Here is a 12,368-nt window from a genome sequence, read left to right on the forward strand (position 1 = left end):
TAACAAATGGCTTACCCTTTGGCTCTGTTATTGATGGGGTTTAAGTGATTCTTTTAGTATACGCTCGGGGTACCCCATTTTATGGTACCCGACACTATATTTTGGAATTTTCTTTAAAAATTTATATGGCTTATATTAAGGAATGGAGGGAGTACTATTATTTGATTTTGTCCAACTAGTGGGGTAGTTATTATCGAGAGGTCCAGTTAACAATTAGCTAGTTATTAGCTACACCTGTTTGGATCCAAAATAGATAACTATTAGCATATAGCTATCATCTATAGGGATCCAAACGGGACCTAGGTACAGGCATACAACTGATAACAATCTTAAGTAATATCATTAGCTGTATCACCAAGAAACCGCATCATATGGAAATGTTAATTGAAATAATAAAAGATGAAATCATAAAAGGAAGAAAGAGCTAGTTCATGAATCCACTTTTGTTCACAAAGAACGACGCTGCAACTCTCACAAAAGGGTTGTAAACCAAATCTAACTATTTGTTAAATCATAGTAAAAGAAGTCAATGAGCAATTACCATGATGTTTTTACTATCATGTACTTTCTTCAAGTAAATATTCCCCACACAATTCCAAGGAAATAGAAAAAGATAGAACAAAACCAGTACATTGATCCAATCTGATACAATAACATATAGCAACACAAAGACACGCACCCGGTCTTGATGTTAGATCGTTCTAGTTTGTAGCACAGTCATTTTTTACTCCCTCCGTCCCCGAATATAAGGCGCGATTTGACTTGGTGCAGTCTTCAAGAACATATATTACCTATAATTTCTCTTATAATATATAATTTGTAGGAACAGAAGTTTGATCATTAGAAAGTATTTCTAAATACAAATCTAATGTAACTACTTATGTAATACAAACTTTTGATATCATTAGGCTAATTGTTAGTCAAAGATAACAAAGTTTGAATTTTAAAATACGTGTATGTCTTATATTCAGGGACGGAGGGAGTGGCATTTTACCTAGTGATTCATTTGAATTACTTTATATACATACTTTGTGACTCATCAAACCCACACAATATCGAGAAATTCATTACCTACAATTGAGCAATTATTCAGAACCAAATTTCCGTATGTATAATGTGTAGGTCATCTTACATAGTTTTGGCACCATCAGTGAGGTATCATCTTATAAATTACATGTATAGTTTCTTAAGAAATAAACTATCATTTATATCTAAAATATCAGGAGCCAATAGTCTTAACATTGTGATATGAGGGGGTGCAATTTTGTAGATGAAAGATGCTCACTCTTCATCAATTATTGGTGAACACTCATCCTACAACCTATATTCCTCTCAACATTCACTGGGTTGAAGGAGAGGGGACCAAAACTTACGGCTTGTTTAGTTCCAAAAAATTTTCACCCTAAAGTGTCACATCGAATCTTACGGTACATGCATGGAGTACTAAATGTAGACGAAAAAAACTAATTGCACAGTTGGGTGAGAAATCGCGAGACGAAACTTTCGAACCTAATTAGTTCATAATTAGACACTAATTGTTAAATACAAATGAACATGCTACAGTAGCCAAAACAAAAAATTTTGATCATCTAAACGCGGCCTTAGCAAACATGGGGAGAAGTACATGTTCCACTAAAGAACAGAAACACTAATGGCATGGGATTCTCTTGGCGTCCCTGATCCTCATCAAATGTCACCGAATGAAGCCATATATATCAAACCCAATCCAAACCATGAATGATCCAAATCCACTCAACAAAAGCTTGAGCCAACTTAAACCACGCTGACATGCGGGCCCGTCCCCATTTTCCTCGGCGATCCTGCAGTTGACTCGTTGACCCTCTCGCGTTCAGGGCAGTCAGGGAGGAGGAGGGTCCACTGGCAGCGCCACTCATTATTGATCGCGCATGAATGCATGATATCCTCTCGCGAAGGTGGCCACGTGGACCTCATCATTCCTCACCTTCACCGGTAGCTACTCTACCAACTTCATCTCGGGACCCACTATCCTGGCCCATGCCGTCAGTGAGTTGTGTCGTATGGGGAGAGGCGGATCGGGCGGCGAGCGAAACGCGCACCTCTCGAGGGTGGTGCCGTCCCGTCCATATGACCCACCCCGGCGGCCCCCGTTCCGCACTTCCGCTCACTGTGCCAAGGCATCCTCTCCATTCTCCACTGCAAACGTAAAACCCCCACCACGCCGTAGGGGCGGAGAGAGAAGAGGAGCGCGCGATCGATGTCGGGCTCCGGCGATCGTCGCGGCGGCGGGCCTCCGGGTTCCGGTGAGCACCTCCCGCCTCTCCCCCCTCCTCCTCCCTGTGCTTCGTGGGTGGACGGATCGCGCAATGCCGGATCGTTTGAGGGGACCGGGTAGGGTTTAGGGTGGATCTGTTTCGTCTCGTGCGTGCGGGCTGGTCGCGTCTGTCGCTCGATCTTGGGCGGGTTGTTTCGGAGTGACGGGGGTTTTGGGGGACGAGGGGCGAATGCTGCTTCGCGTGGGTGCGGAAAGCGGAATCGGTGGATTTGTTTGGGCGTTCCCGTGGTTCATCCGCGCTTTGCGCGGATCCTTGGTGCTGGTTGTGTAGCTTTTTTTTTATCGTTTAATTTGGTTTCGTCTCCTTGGATGGATCTGGGGGTTGGCGGATTTCTCTTGAATTTTATTGCGTTTTTATTTTCGGTGGGATTTAGCCTTTTTTTTTTTGACGGAGGTAAGGATTTAGCCATTTACTTGGGGATCGTGTGCTCCGTGCGAAGCAGATTTGGTTAGCCTCGCCCTTTCATTTTTTTTTCCTTTTATTATAAGAAATAGGTGATCTACAAGTTAATAATTTGTTGCTTAATTGTTAGAAACTATTGTAATATTAAATTTAAGAAATCAACAATCTATGGGTTAATAGATCCTTGCATTTCTACAAAATTATATTATCCTAAAATAAATAAGGGATTAAAGTTCTCATCCTTGGTTGTTGGGTTTTTGGTAGTTGGTTTTTTTAATTAAAATGTTAGGTGATTTTAATTCTCTTAGTAATTGCATGATATTTTGACGGCTCTTTTAGTTCGCTGTCCTTTTGTAATCGGTATGTACTCTTAGTTTTCATTCTGTGTGGTTGGTTTGTGACATTTTTACAATCGTTCCGATTTCTATCCGCGAGTTTGGGTTACGTCTTGGATAGGGGTTCAAGTTATGTTGTGAATTTTATAAAGGGTTTTTCGTTGTTCTTAGTTAAGTCTGATAAGGTTACTTGCATGGTTGCTGGTAGTCACTTTTTTTTTTCATTGCTGCTGCTTATCTTTTTAGCTTGTGTTCCACTTTGTTTCATTCTTTCATGGATCCTGATAACATACTGAATAACTGAATGATTCTTGGGAAAGTTATGTTACTGCACATTGGTTTGACATTGTCGATCTGGTAAACTCTGGCTATGTTCATTTTAACAAGTGTATGTGATTTACTTATGTCATGGCAACATGTTATCCCTACTGCAGGATTGATTTTGTATGCATTTTTGTGATTGTTATGCATACTTTGTGCCTAGTGGAATTAGCACCAGTGCCCACCAATTGTTATCTTAACGCATATTGGTCCTATAATGACTTGCATGTATCTCTTGACAATTAGATCTGCAGCTAGCTTTTGGTCAGTATATTAGCTACTGATAGAACTTTGAAGTTGTGAAATTACTATGCTGAATAGGTAAAAGTATTTTATTTCTATTTTTTATAACCTAGTTCCTGCAACTCTCTGCACTGATTAATTAGCATCATTGTGTTTCGTAGTGGAGTATGTCATTCTTTGCCATTACTGACAGATACTTGTTGAGATTAATTTATCTGACACCGCATAACCCTACCCTGCATACAGATGGTGGCTGGGAAACCAAGTCAAAGAAACAAGGGCAAGTAGGTGGGAGACAGTGGGCACCATGGAGTTCCACAAATGCGACACCTAACACAGCAAGGCCAGCATGGGGTGGCAATGGTTCCTCGCACCCTTCTGGAACAAGTTGGGCTCAAGCTTCAGATCGTGGTGCTGCTAACCGATGCAATCCTAGACCGCCACCACAAACACTGCGCCCTGTTGTGACTCCACCTCTGGCAAATGGTTGGCAGTGGCAATCCAGGCCTCGCCCATCTGGTTCTGAAGTAGAGAAGGATGATGCTCCTCCATCTGGTTCTGACCCTGAGGTGGAGAATGTTGATGGCAACAATGCATCAGATGATGATGATGATTTGAGTGATGATATCAGTGATGACTATGATTCTGATGCAAGTGAGAAAAGTTTTGAGACTCGAAAAACTAACAAAGTGGTTCAAAGTGTTCTTTGAAGTCTTGAATACATTGAGTGTGGAACAGATTAATGAACAAACTAGGCAATGGCACTGCCCGGCATGCAAAAATGGACCTGGGGCAATTGACTGGTACAAAGGTCTGCAACCTTTAATGACTCATGCTAGAACAAAGGGTTCTACAAGGGTTAGGCTTCACAGAGAATTGGCTGCATTGCTTGGAAGAGGAGCTCTCTCACAGGGGAACTTCAGTGATACCAGCGGGCGAACAATTTGGGAAATGGAAAGGGCTGCGAGAAAGCACTGATCGGGAGATAGTGTGGCCACCAATGGTTATTGTTATGAACACCTTCTTGGAAAAAGATGACGATGATAAGGTGACTGATTTTTTTGTATATAATTTCATATTAGCAGTAGTTTTTCCCCCTGTGAAATGCTAAGTACATATTTTGCATTTGGATTCCCTCTATCCCTTTTACTCATAACTTGACACTTATGCATCTTCTTAGAGCATTTGATCTGACTGTACAAAGGTGCAATATGCTCCCTAAGTGGATCAGTTACCATGAATAATGTGTTATGTTTATTTACCTAGATATTATATTCTTGTCTTGTGCATTCTGAGTTGACCACATTGATCCTCTTTATTATTTATAGCTAATTGCGTTCAATACATTGTGTGCCCACAATTTTTTTGAGCTGAGTGTGGATCATAATGCTGCTTAGATCTTATAGAAGAAGTCCTTTATAGCTCTTCAAGGGCTATACAATTAAGTTGTGTTGTATTCTGATTCCTGTTTATTCTTTGACCTAATCTAGTGGAAGGGCATGGGGAACCAAGAGCTCCTTGATTATTTCGGAGAATATGCAGCAACTAAAGCACGTCATGCCTATGGTCCCTCTGGGCACCGTGGTATGAGTGTGTTAATATTTGAAAGCTCAGCTGTGGGCTACATGGAAGCTGAACGTCTGCATAGGCACTTTGTTAATCAAGGTAAAGATAGGAATGCATGGCAGCTCAACAACAAGGTTCGATTCGTACCTGGTGGGAAAAGGCTGCTATTTGGTTTCTTAGCGAGCAAAGAGGATATGGAGGCGTTTAATAAGCATTGCCATGGTACTGTTTCTTACAAAATTACTGCTTTCTATTCTGTGTATGCTTTTTTTTTATCTGGTAAACAACATGATTTAGTGGACTTCTCCCTGAATTCTTTATGCCTTGAATTATTACTGCTTTCTATTCTGTTGTTTTCCTTTCCTTTTTACATCCTGTTTAATCTATGAACGCTAAGCGGGATTTTTATGGTGGCCTGGAACATAACATCAGTTTATTTCATTTAAGTTTTAAGGTGCATTACTAGATGCTCTGTTTGGATTTGTTCCTTTTCAAGAGCAGTTCATATTTCTAAATCTGGATGCAGCACTTAGATTAAAGCATCTTGTTTGGAGAGCAATAACAGCAAAATCTTGCTAATATTTCACAACGCTTCCACCAACTAACTTAATCCACAGTGGAGCACAACTTAAAATGACGCTTATTTTTAGGAAGAACGATACTCGAGCTGTAGATTTCCTTTTTTATAGGCCAATCAATTCTGGTTTAGTGCAGCTCCCTTCTTCACGGGACTGCTTGTGAAGGCAGGATTTCTCTATGAACTTATGGAATGTGGCCTTTTGAACTAAATCATATGGCCATTAGACCGCTTCCTGATAACTTACGAATCATCGAAGCAAAAATGCTTCTTTGTGTGCCATTGTTGTCTTGTTTGTGAAAATGAAAATACATCACCTCTCTTGACTTATAAACCATTGCTCATTATGAATGGGTGAAGAAGTTGTGACCACAGGGCATAGTTATTAAGGCGTTGCCTAGGTGTCGAGGCGCTAAAAGAAACCTGGGCGTCCCCGACGCCACGACCAAAAATCAGCAATACAAGAGAGGAGGGGAGGCAGAAGAGAGAGGAAGAACTGGAGGAGGACTGGGAAGGCCAAGCACTTGTCTCTGCACCATCCCCATCGGCTCCAGACGCTATGGCTGTCGCAAACTTCTGCGACATCGGACATCTGGGAGGGGCAGCAGCAGTCAGCAACCCTGAATCTGCGATCTACAGGTGACTGGAGAGGATCTGGAAGGGGGCGGCACCAGCAGTGAGGACGGGGAGAGGAAGAGGTAGGGAGGAATGGTTGCAGTTGCAGGCAGCAGCGGCGCAAATGGAGAACGGGAGAGGGAAGGACGGAGAGAAGAGTCCCGCACAGAGAGGGGCAGTGACGGCGGAGACGGAATGCTTGTCGATGGGAAGGGCTGAGGGAACAGATAGGTCACCAGGAAGGATATATGGGCTGGCTGGTGGGCTGGGCCTTTCTTAGTGTCTTGTCCTTCTTTTCTTCTTTTCTTTTTCTTTTTCTTTTTCTTTTTCTCCTTCCTCTGTGCTGCTGCTTTGAAGTTTCTTATAATCATATGCCGTCGCCTTGCCTCGCCTTATGATCGCCTAGGCGATTGGAAGGGGGTGGCTCACCACGTCTCGCCTTAGCGCCTTAATAACTATGCCACAGGGACTATGACTTTTCAAACAGTACAACAGATAAATCAAAGAATTGAAATCTGTGTAAGATAATCTGCTGCTCCGCTTGATTGTTTTGCTGCAGCAGGGATTAGGCAATATGTCATCTATTGCTGTCCATCTACCTATCTAGTCTACTCTAGCGGTATGGCAATAGGCCATCCCTGTAATGGCTTACCTCAGCCATGTCTAAGTAGTTGGGGGCTGATCTCAGCCAGGTACTAGTGTACCTTGCAGTTGGTATGCATCTACCGCTACATGTATATATATTTCAATCGAAATCAATAGAGGAGCCAGTTCAGTTGCTGCACTTGTGCTTGTGCTGTGTCTGTGCTCAACCTCTTCTACCTCCAGCCGAGTGCGTGTTGTGAGTGTGTTTGAGCCTTTGAGGTGGTGCTCACCTGTGCAGGCTGACCCGATCCCAACAATCTGTAACCTGTTTATTGAAATATGAAGTCTCCAAGTTCAACAAGTAGTGGAGTGTTTTTGAAATACATACATCAAGCTGTACTAGTCATCTTGCATCTACCAAACAGGACATCTAGCATTTTACTTAACTGGAGAATTGCTAACTATATTTTTATCTTCACTGTAATTTCAGGTAAAACCCGTCTGAAGTATGAGATGAAGTCTTACAATGAGATGGTGGTGATGCAAATGAAACAGATGAGTGAAGACAACCAACAACTGAATTACCTGAAGAACAAGGTGGTTAAGACAGAGCAGCGCTCTAAAGCAGTAGAAGAAACATTGGGTGTTATTACCCAGAAGCTACGTGAGACTATGGAAGAGAATATATTTGTCAGGAGTAAAGCAAAAGAGAAGCACTTGGAGTATGAGCAAGAGGTAATAAGGTTACCCAAGTGGTTATATTTTCTACCAATGAACATGCGAGAATCAACAATTTTCTTTTCATCTAAGTCTGTGTCAATGGCTTTAGTAACAAATGATAAAGAGTTTGCTGTTGTTGTGAAGGTCACACTTATATCTTGCACTTCAATACTTTTGTGATAAGATTGATGCTGCCATCTTTTGATTTCACCACCTGTTGTTGACTTTGTTTCCATGGTTTGCAGATGAAGTACCAGGAGGAATTTTTTCATAGTCGAATTGAGGATATTCACAAGGCCACAGAGGATAAAGAAAAGCTGTTTGAGAAGTTGCTGCAGGAGGAGCGCTCAAAGGCTAGACGCTTTGATGTGGATTCTGGAACTACCGAAGATCGTAAGCTAAGGTGTGTCATTAATTCATAGTTGGATGTTACCATGCCTTACCTGCAACTGGAACTAAAAATAATGTAAATGCTCCATCTCAATGCATGAGTTGTCAAGAACTCAGGATTGCTTTTGTTTCCTGCTTCAATCATCTCATGCTGACATTGTAATTTCAAAGCACATGTCAGTTGCTGTTTCCCATTCTCAATCCATCTGTCTTGTGCAGGAAGGATCATGTACAGAAGTTCATTGATTGCCAGGTCAAGGATGTGGCAGAGTTTGAAGCTGAGCGGGATGAGCTGATCAAAGTCCACGAGGAGAAGAAGCTGAAGCTGAAGAAAGAGTACATGGAGAAGGAGCTGGAGCTGGAGAAGGAGCTCGATGCAGCCCTGACGGGCCTGATGGAGAAGCATAAGCCAGATACCTTTGAGGCCTCCAGCTCGTAAAGAGGCTTCAGCTGCTACCTTAGGTCCTGAGCAATCTCGTACATGCTCCTGCTTGTCCATAAAAGAATGCCTAGACATTCTGTAGATGTTGCTAAACATGGTGTCCCTGTGGTGGCAGCGCTCGTGATATGGAGACATGACCAGCACCGTGTTATTTGGTCGTAGTGTGTGGTTCGAACATCTGAACACTGTGCGTTTTGCCTGTGATGGCATATGGGTCAAACTACAACTGGAGTGTTATATCTAGTTTATATATCCTATATGGCCCTGCGCTTTGGTTTGAATGTGGGTGATGGTTTTGCCTTTCTTATGCCCCGGATGTTTACTGAAATTGTTTGCTCTGATCGTCGAAGTGTCTGATTCAGCTAGTTGTAGGATTGACCTGCATCCGAGGATGGTCGGTTCTACGAGTATGTTTTTTTCTTGTGTGCACTGAGTTATCTGTGTATTATGCATTCCTGGTCGGTTCTATACTTCTATGTTTTTTTTTTCTTTGCGCACTGAGTTATTTGTGTTTTGCACATTCCTTTTGCATGGATTTTTCATGTAGCTGTCGATTTACTTGTGAGCATTGTGGTCGAAAAGCGTCTGCCGAGTCACACTGAAGTTTGGTAACCAAGCTGCCAAATGTTTGCCTCGGGAAGCCTGGTTATAAGACCAAATTATTGTTCAAAAAGTTTTCACTGGATTTTTTTTGGCAAGAAAAAGTTTGAATTCGAGACGACACAAGTTATCAAAGTAAATAAGCTTCTGTGGTTCGGTCAGGTGACAATCACTACACCAACACATGGACTTCAAAGAATCAAAGGTCTTTATTTTTTTCCCTCATACGCGTGTTCTTCATTGTTTTCACATCTTGTAAGCAAACCAAGAATCAACTATACGATAGAGTGCCAAATTGTTTTCAAAAAGTTTTTTCACTGGATTTTTTTTTGCAAGAAGCGCAGTGCATGCATTGCATCGTTTCCCATGCAGAAAAAAAAATGTCTGGAGTTTGGTCATTTGGTTCGGTTGTAGCATCACTCGGACAAATACAAGTTCAACCTTTTCCCCTTGATCGCTGCAAATACAAGTTCAAGACAGAGTTTGCTCTAGTTGTTCTAATTAAGAGCAAGGCCGAAGTTTCACCCTTCTATTGATCAACGGCTAGCTAGACTTCCTTGTGTAGTTTTTATGGTTTTCTTCCTTTTGTTGTTTGTTTCTTGAACGTGTGCTTCGAAATTTTTCCTATTTTCTAATAAAATTTCCCATTAGGGGGCAATCCCTCTTGTTACCCTAAAAAAACACCTTTAGGCCTTGTTTGTATGCATGTGTATCCACTTCAACCTATATGTGTTGGAGTGGAATGGAATGGAATTTAGTTCATTTCCACTCCAATCCACTTCAACACATGTGGATTAAAATGAATACATGCGCATCCAAACAAGCCCTTAGGAGAGTGCCACGACGTCAGATGAGTCAGACCAATGCGGTAGCCACTGTAGCACCGCCACACGCGCGTCGCGTGCGCTCACCTCTCTAATCCGTGGCTAAGTATTTGAGTCTTTTATAGACTCATTTTGCTTTTTATTTGCTAGTAGATGCTTTTGTATCTGCTATAATTAGTGTTCGATGACCTGGACCGTGCAATGTTCAGCTGACTTTGATACAAGTATACAACACACATGTCATGTAAAGATGTGACCCCATCGTACTTGATCTTACGTAGGCCTTGAGAAGATGTACAAAACGAGGAACCAAAATAAGCTAGTCTGACCTGAAGCCTTTGCCAGCGAGAGTATTATTCGTGCCTTTTAGTTTTCTATATGTATTTTGGTTGGCTAATATAGACTAATTATAATAGGTAACAAGAGCATCTTCTAGTAGCAAATAAACATAAAAAAGACTCCATAGAATATACAAACAATTTTTTTTAATATAAGCACCACGAGAGAGAGCGTGGTTTTATTAGAAAAAGAAATTTGAAACTGGTTTGGTAACTTTACGAGACAAAACAAATTTTCTAAGATTAGAATAGATTTTATGATTTTTTTAATTGCATACAATTTCTAGAAAAAATAAGGTGTAAAAGCAGACGGTTTAAAAGTCGGAAGGTTAAAATGGTTTTATAAACTAAGGGGAAATTAAACTATAGTGAAAGTTTGATAAGGGGTATTAAATGGACTTTCCTAAACGAAGACATGTTCCCTCGTAGACAGACCGGGATTGCTTCCAGGGCAGGCTCCACCGTGGCTGGGCCCTGAATCTGGCCGTTCACGATCCAACCGAAAGAAGCCCACAAACAAAGACGGACGTCGGACACTGCGTAACCGTTCCGTCCGCATCCGACTTTCCGACGGTAGCAAATTAAACGAACGCCGGAGAAAACACAGTCGGTTTCAGCTAGCTGTTAGCAGCAGATTGGGGAAGGGAAAGAGGAATCAGAGTCGAGGAAGGCAGCACAGCAAAAGGGGCAGGAACAGACGACGAATCTTAGTAGCAGGATAATATGTTTGTTACAATAGTTGATAACCCCCTTCCACAAGAAGATACTAGCTAGGCTATATAGTAAGACACGCACACGCGCATCTTCAGAGTGGGTTCACTTGGTCACCCAGGTCTGGCCGTAGTAGCGTGGATTCACCGATCTGGACCTTTGCGGACGGCCTGACTGTAGCTCGGCGGATGGCCGTCAGGTAACGGAGCCGAGGAGCTGGACGCTGGATCAGAGTCAGCAGGTGGGGTGCTGACATTCCCCCTCCCTTGCGCGCCTTGTTGCTTCCACAAGCTGGCGCGAGGAAACTGCTGCTGTAGGAACTCCATGTCCTCCCAAGTAGCCAAGGAAACAGGAAGATTAGTCCACTTGCTGAATGAACTTCTTACCGTGTGGCACCTGACGATGCTGGAGAATGCGTTCAGGTATACTCCATTTAGCAGATGCTGGTGGCAGGGTTGAAGTAACCGTGTGGCGAGCACCCACCGCGTTCTTAAGTTGTGACACATGGAATACGAGATGCACCGAGGAAGAAGACGGGAGCTCAAGCCAGCCAACACGCTCTAGCACCTTGTAGGGCCCAAAAATTTTGAAGGCAAGCTTCTGGCTACTTCTGTCAGCAACTGACGACTGCACATAAGGCTGCAATTTCAAGAACACCCAATCATTGATCTGGAACTGACGCTCAGAGCGATGACCATCTGCATAACGCTTCATGTGTTGCTTGGCGCGAAGCAAATGTTGCCGGATGACTTCAGACATCAGTGCACGGTCTTGTAACCAGCTGGCAATATCTGTGACCGGTTGCTCATCTGCAGGACTAATGCCAAAATGGGTGGGAGCATAGCCATAAAGTACTTCAAAAGGTGAGCGGCCAAGCGCCGAATGCAAACTGGTGTTATACCAAAACTCTGCCAAATCTAACCACTGGTGCCACTGCCGTGGGCAAGCATGAACAAAGCAGCGCAAGAAAGTTTCGAGGCATTGGTTGATGCGCTCTGTCTATCCATCGGATTGAGGATGGTAAGCAGTGCTCATATGTAGTTCCACCTTGGCCAATTTGAACAACTCCCGCCACAGCGCACTAGTGAAGATCTTATCACGATCTGAAACCAGGGCTGTGGGCATACCATGAAGACGATAAACTTGAGAGATAAACATCTTGGGTACTGCAGCAGTGGTGAAAGGATGGCGAAGGCTCAAAAAGTGTGCATACTTTGTGAAGAGATCCACTACCACCAAAATGCAGTTATACCCTTCAGACAACGACAAGCCCTCGACGAAATCCAAAGACACCACCTTCCAGGCACGCACAGGCACCGGCAGTGGTTGAAGAAGACCGGGTAACTTACTGCGATCCGGTTTGGCCTGCTGGCACACTTGGCAT

General features: G+C 42.9%; 1 protein-coding gene across 1 annotated transcript; it reads left to right on the top strand.

Annotated features, from left to right (window-relative positions):
• The first annotated feature begins 2,139 nt into the window (after positions 1–2,139).
• Positions 2,140–8,779, top strand: LOC136507939 (protein SUPPRESSOR OF GENE SILENCING 3 homolog). The gene is given in 8 exon segments (XM_066502530.1): positions 2,140–2,282; positions 3,863–4,308; positions 4,310–4,504; positions 4,506–4,664; positions 5,107–5,404; positions 7,450–7,694; positions 7,925–8,082; positions 8,289–8,779. Coding segments are annotated over 8 exon segments (1,767 nt in total). The 5' UTR covers positions 2,140–2,236; the 3' UTR covers positions 8,509–8,779.
• The last annotated feature ends 3,589 nt before the right edge of the window (positions 8,780–12,368 follow it).

The sequence above is a fragment of the Miscanthus floridulus genome, chromosome 15, assembly GCF_019320115.1.
Source record: "Miscanthus floridulus cultivar M001 chromosome 15, ASM1932011v1, whole genome shotgun sequence".
Taxonomy (NCBI): domain Eukaryota; kingdom Viridiplantae; phylum Streptophyta; class Magnoliopsida; order Poales; family Poaceae; genus Miscanthus; species Miscanthus floridulus.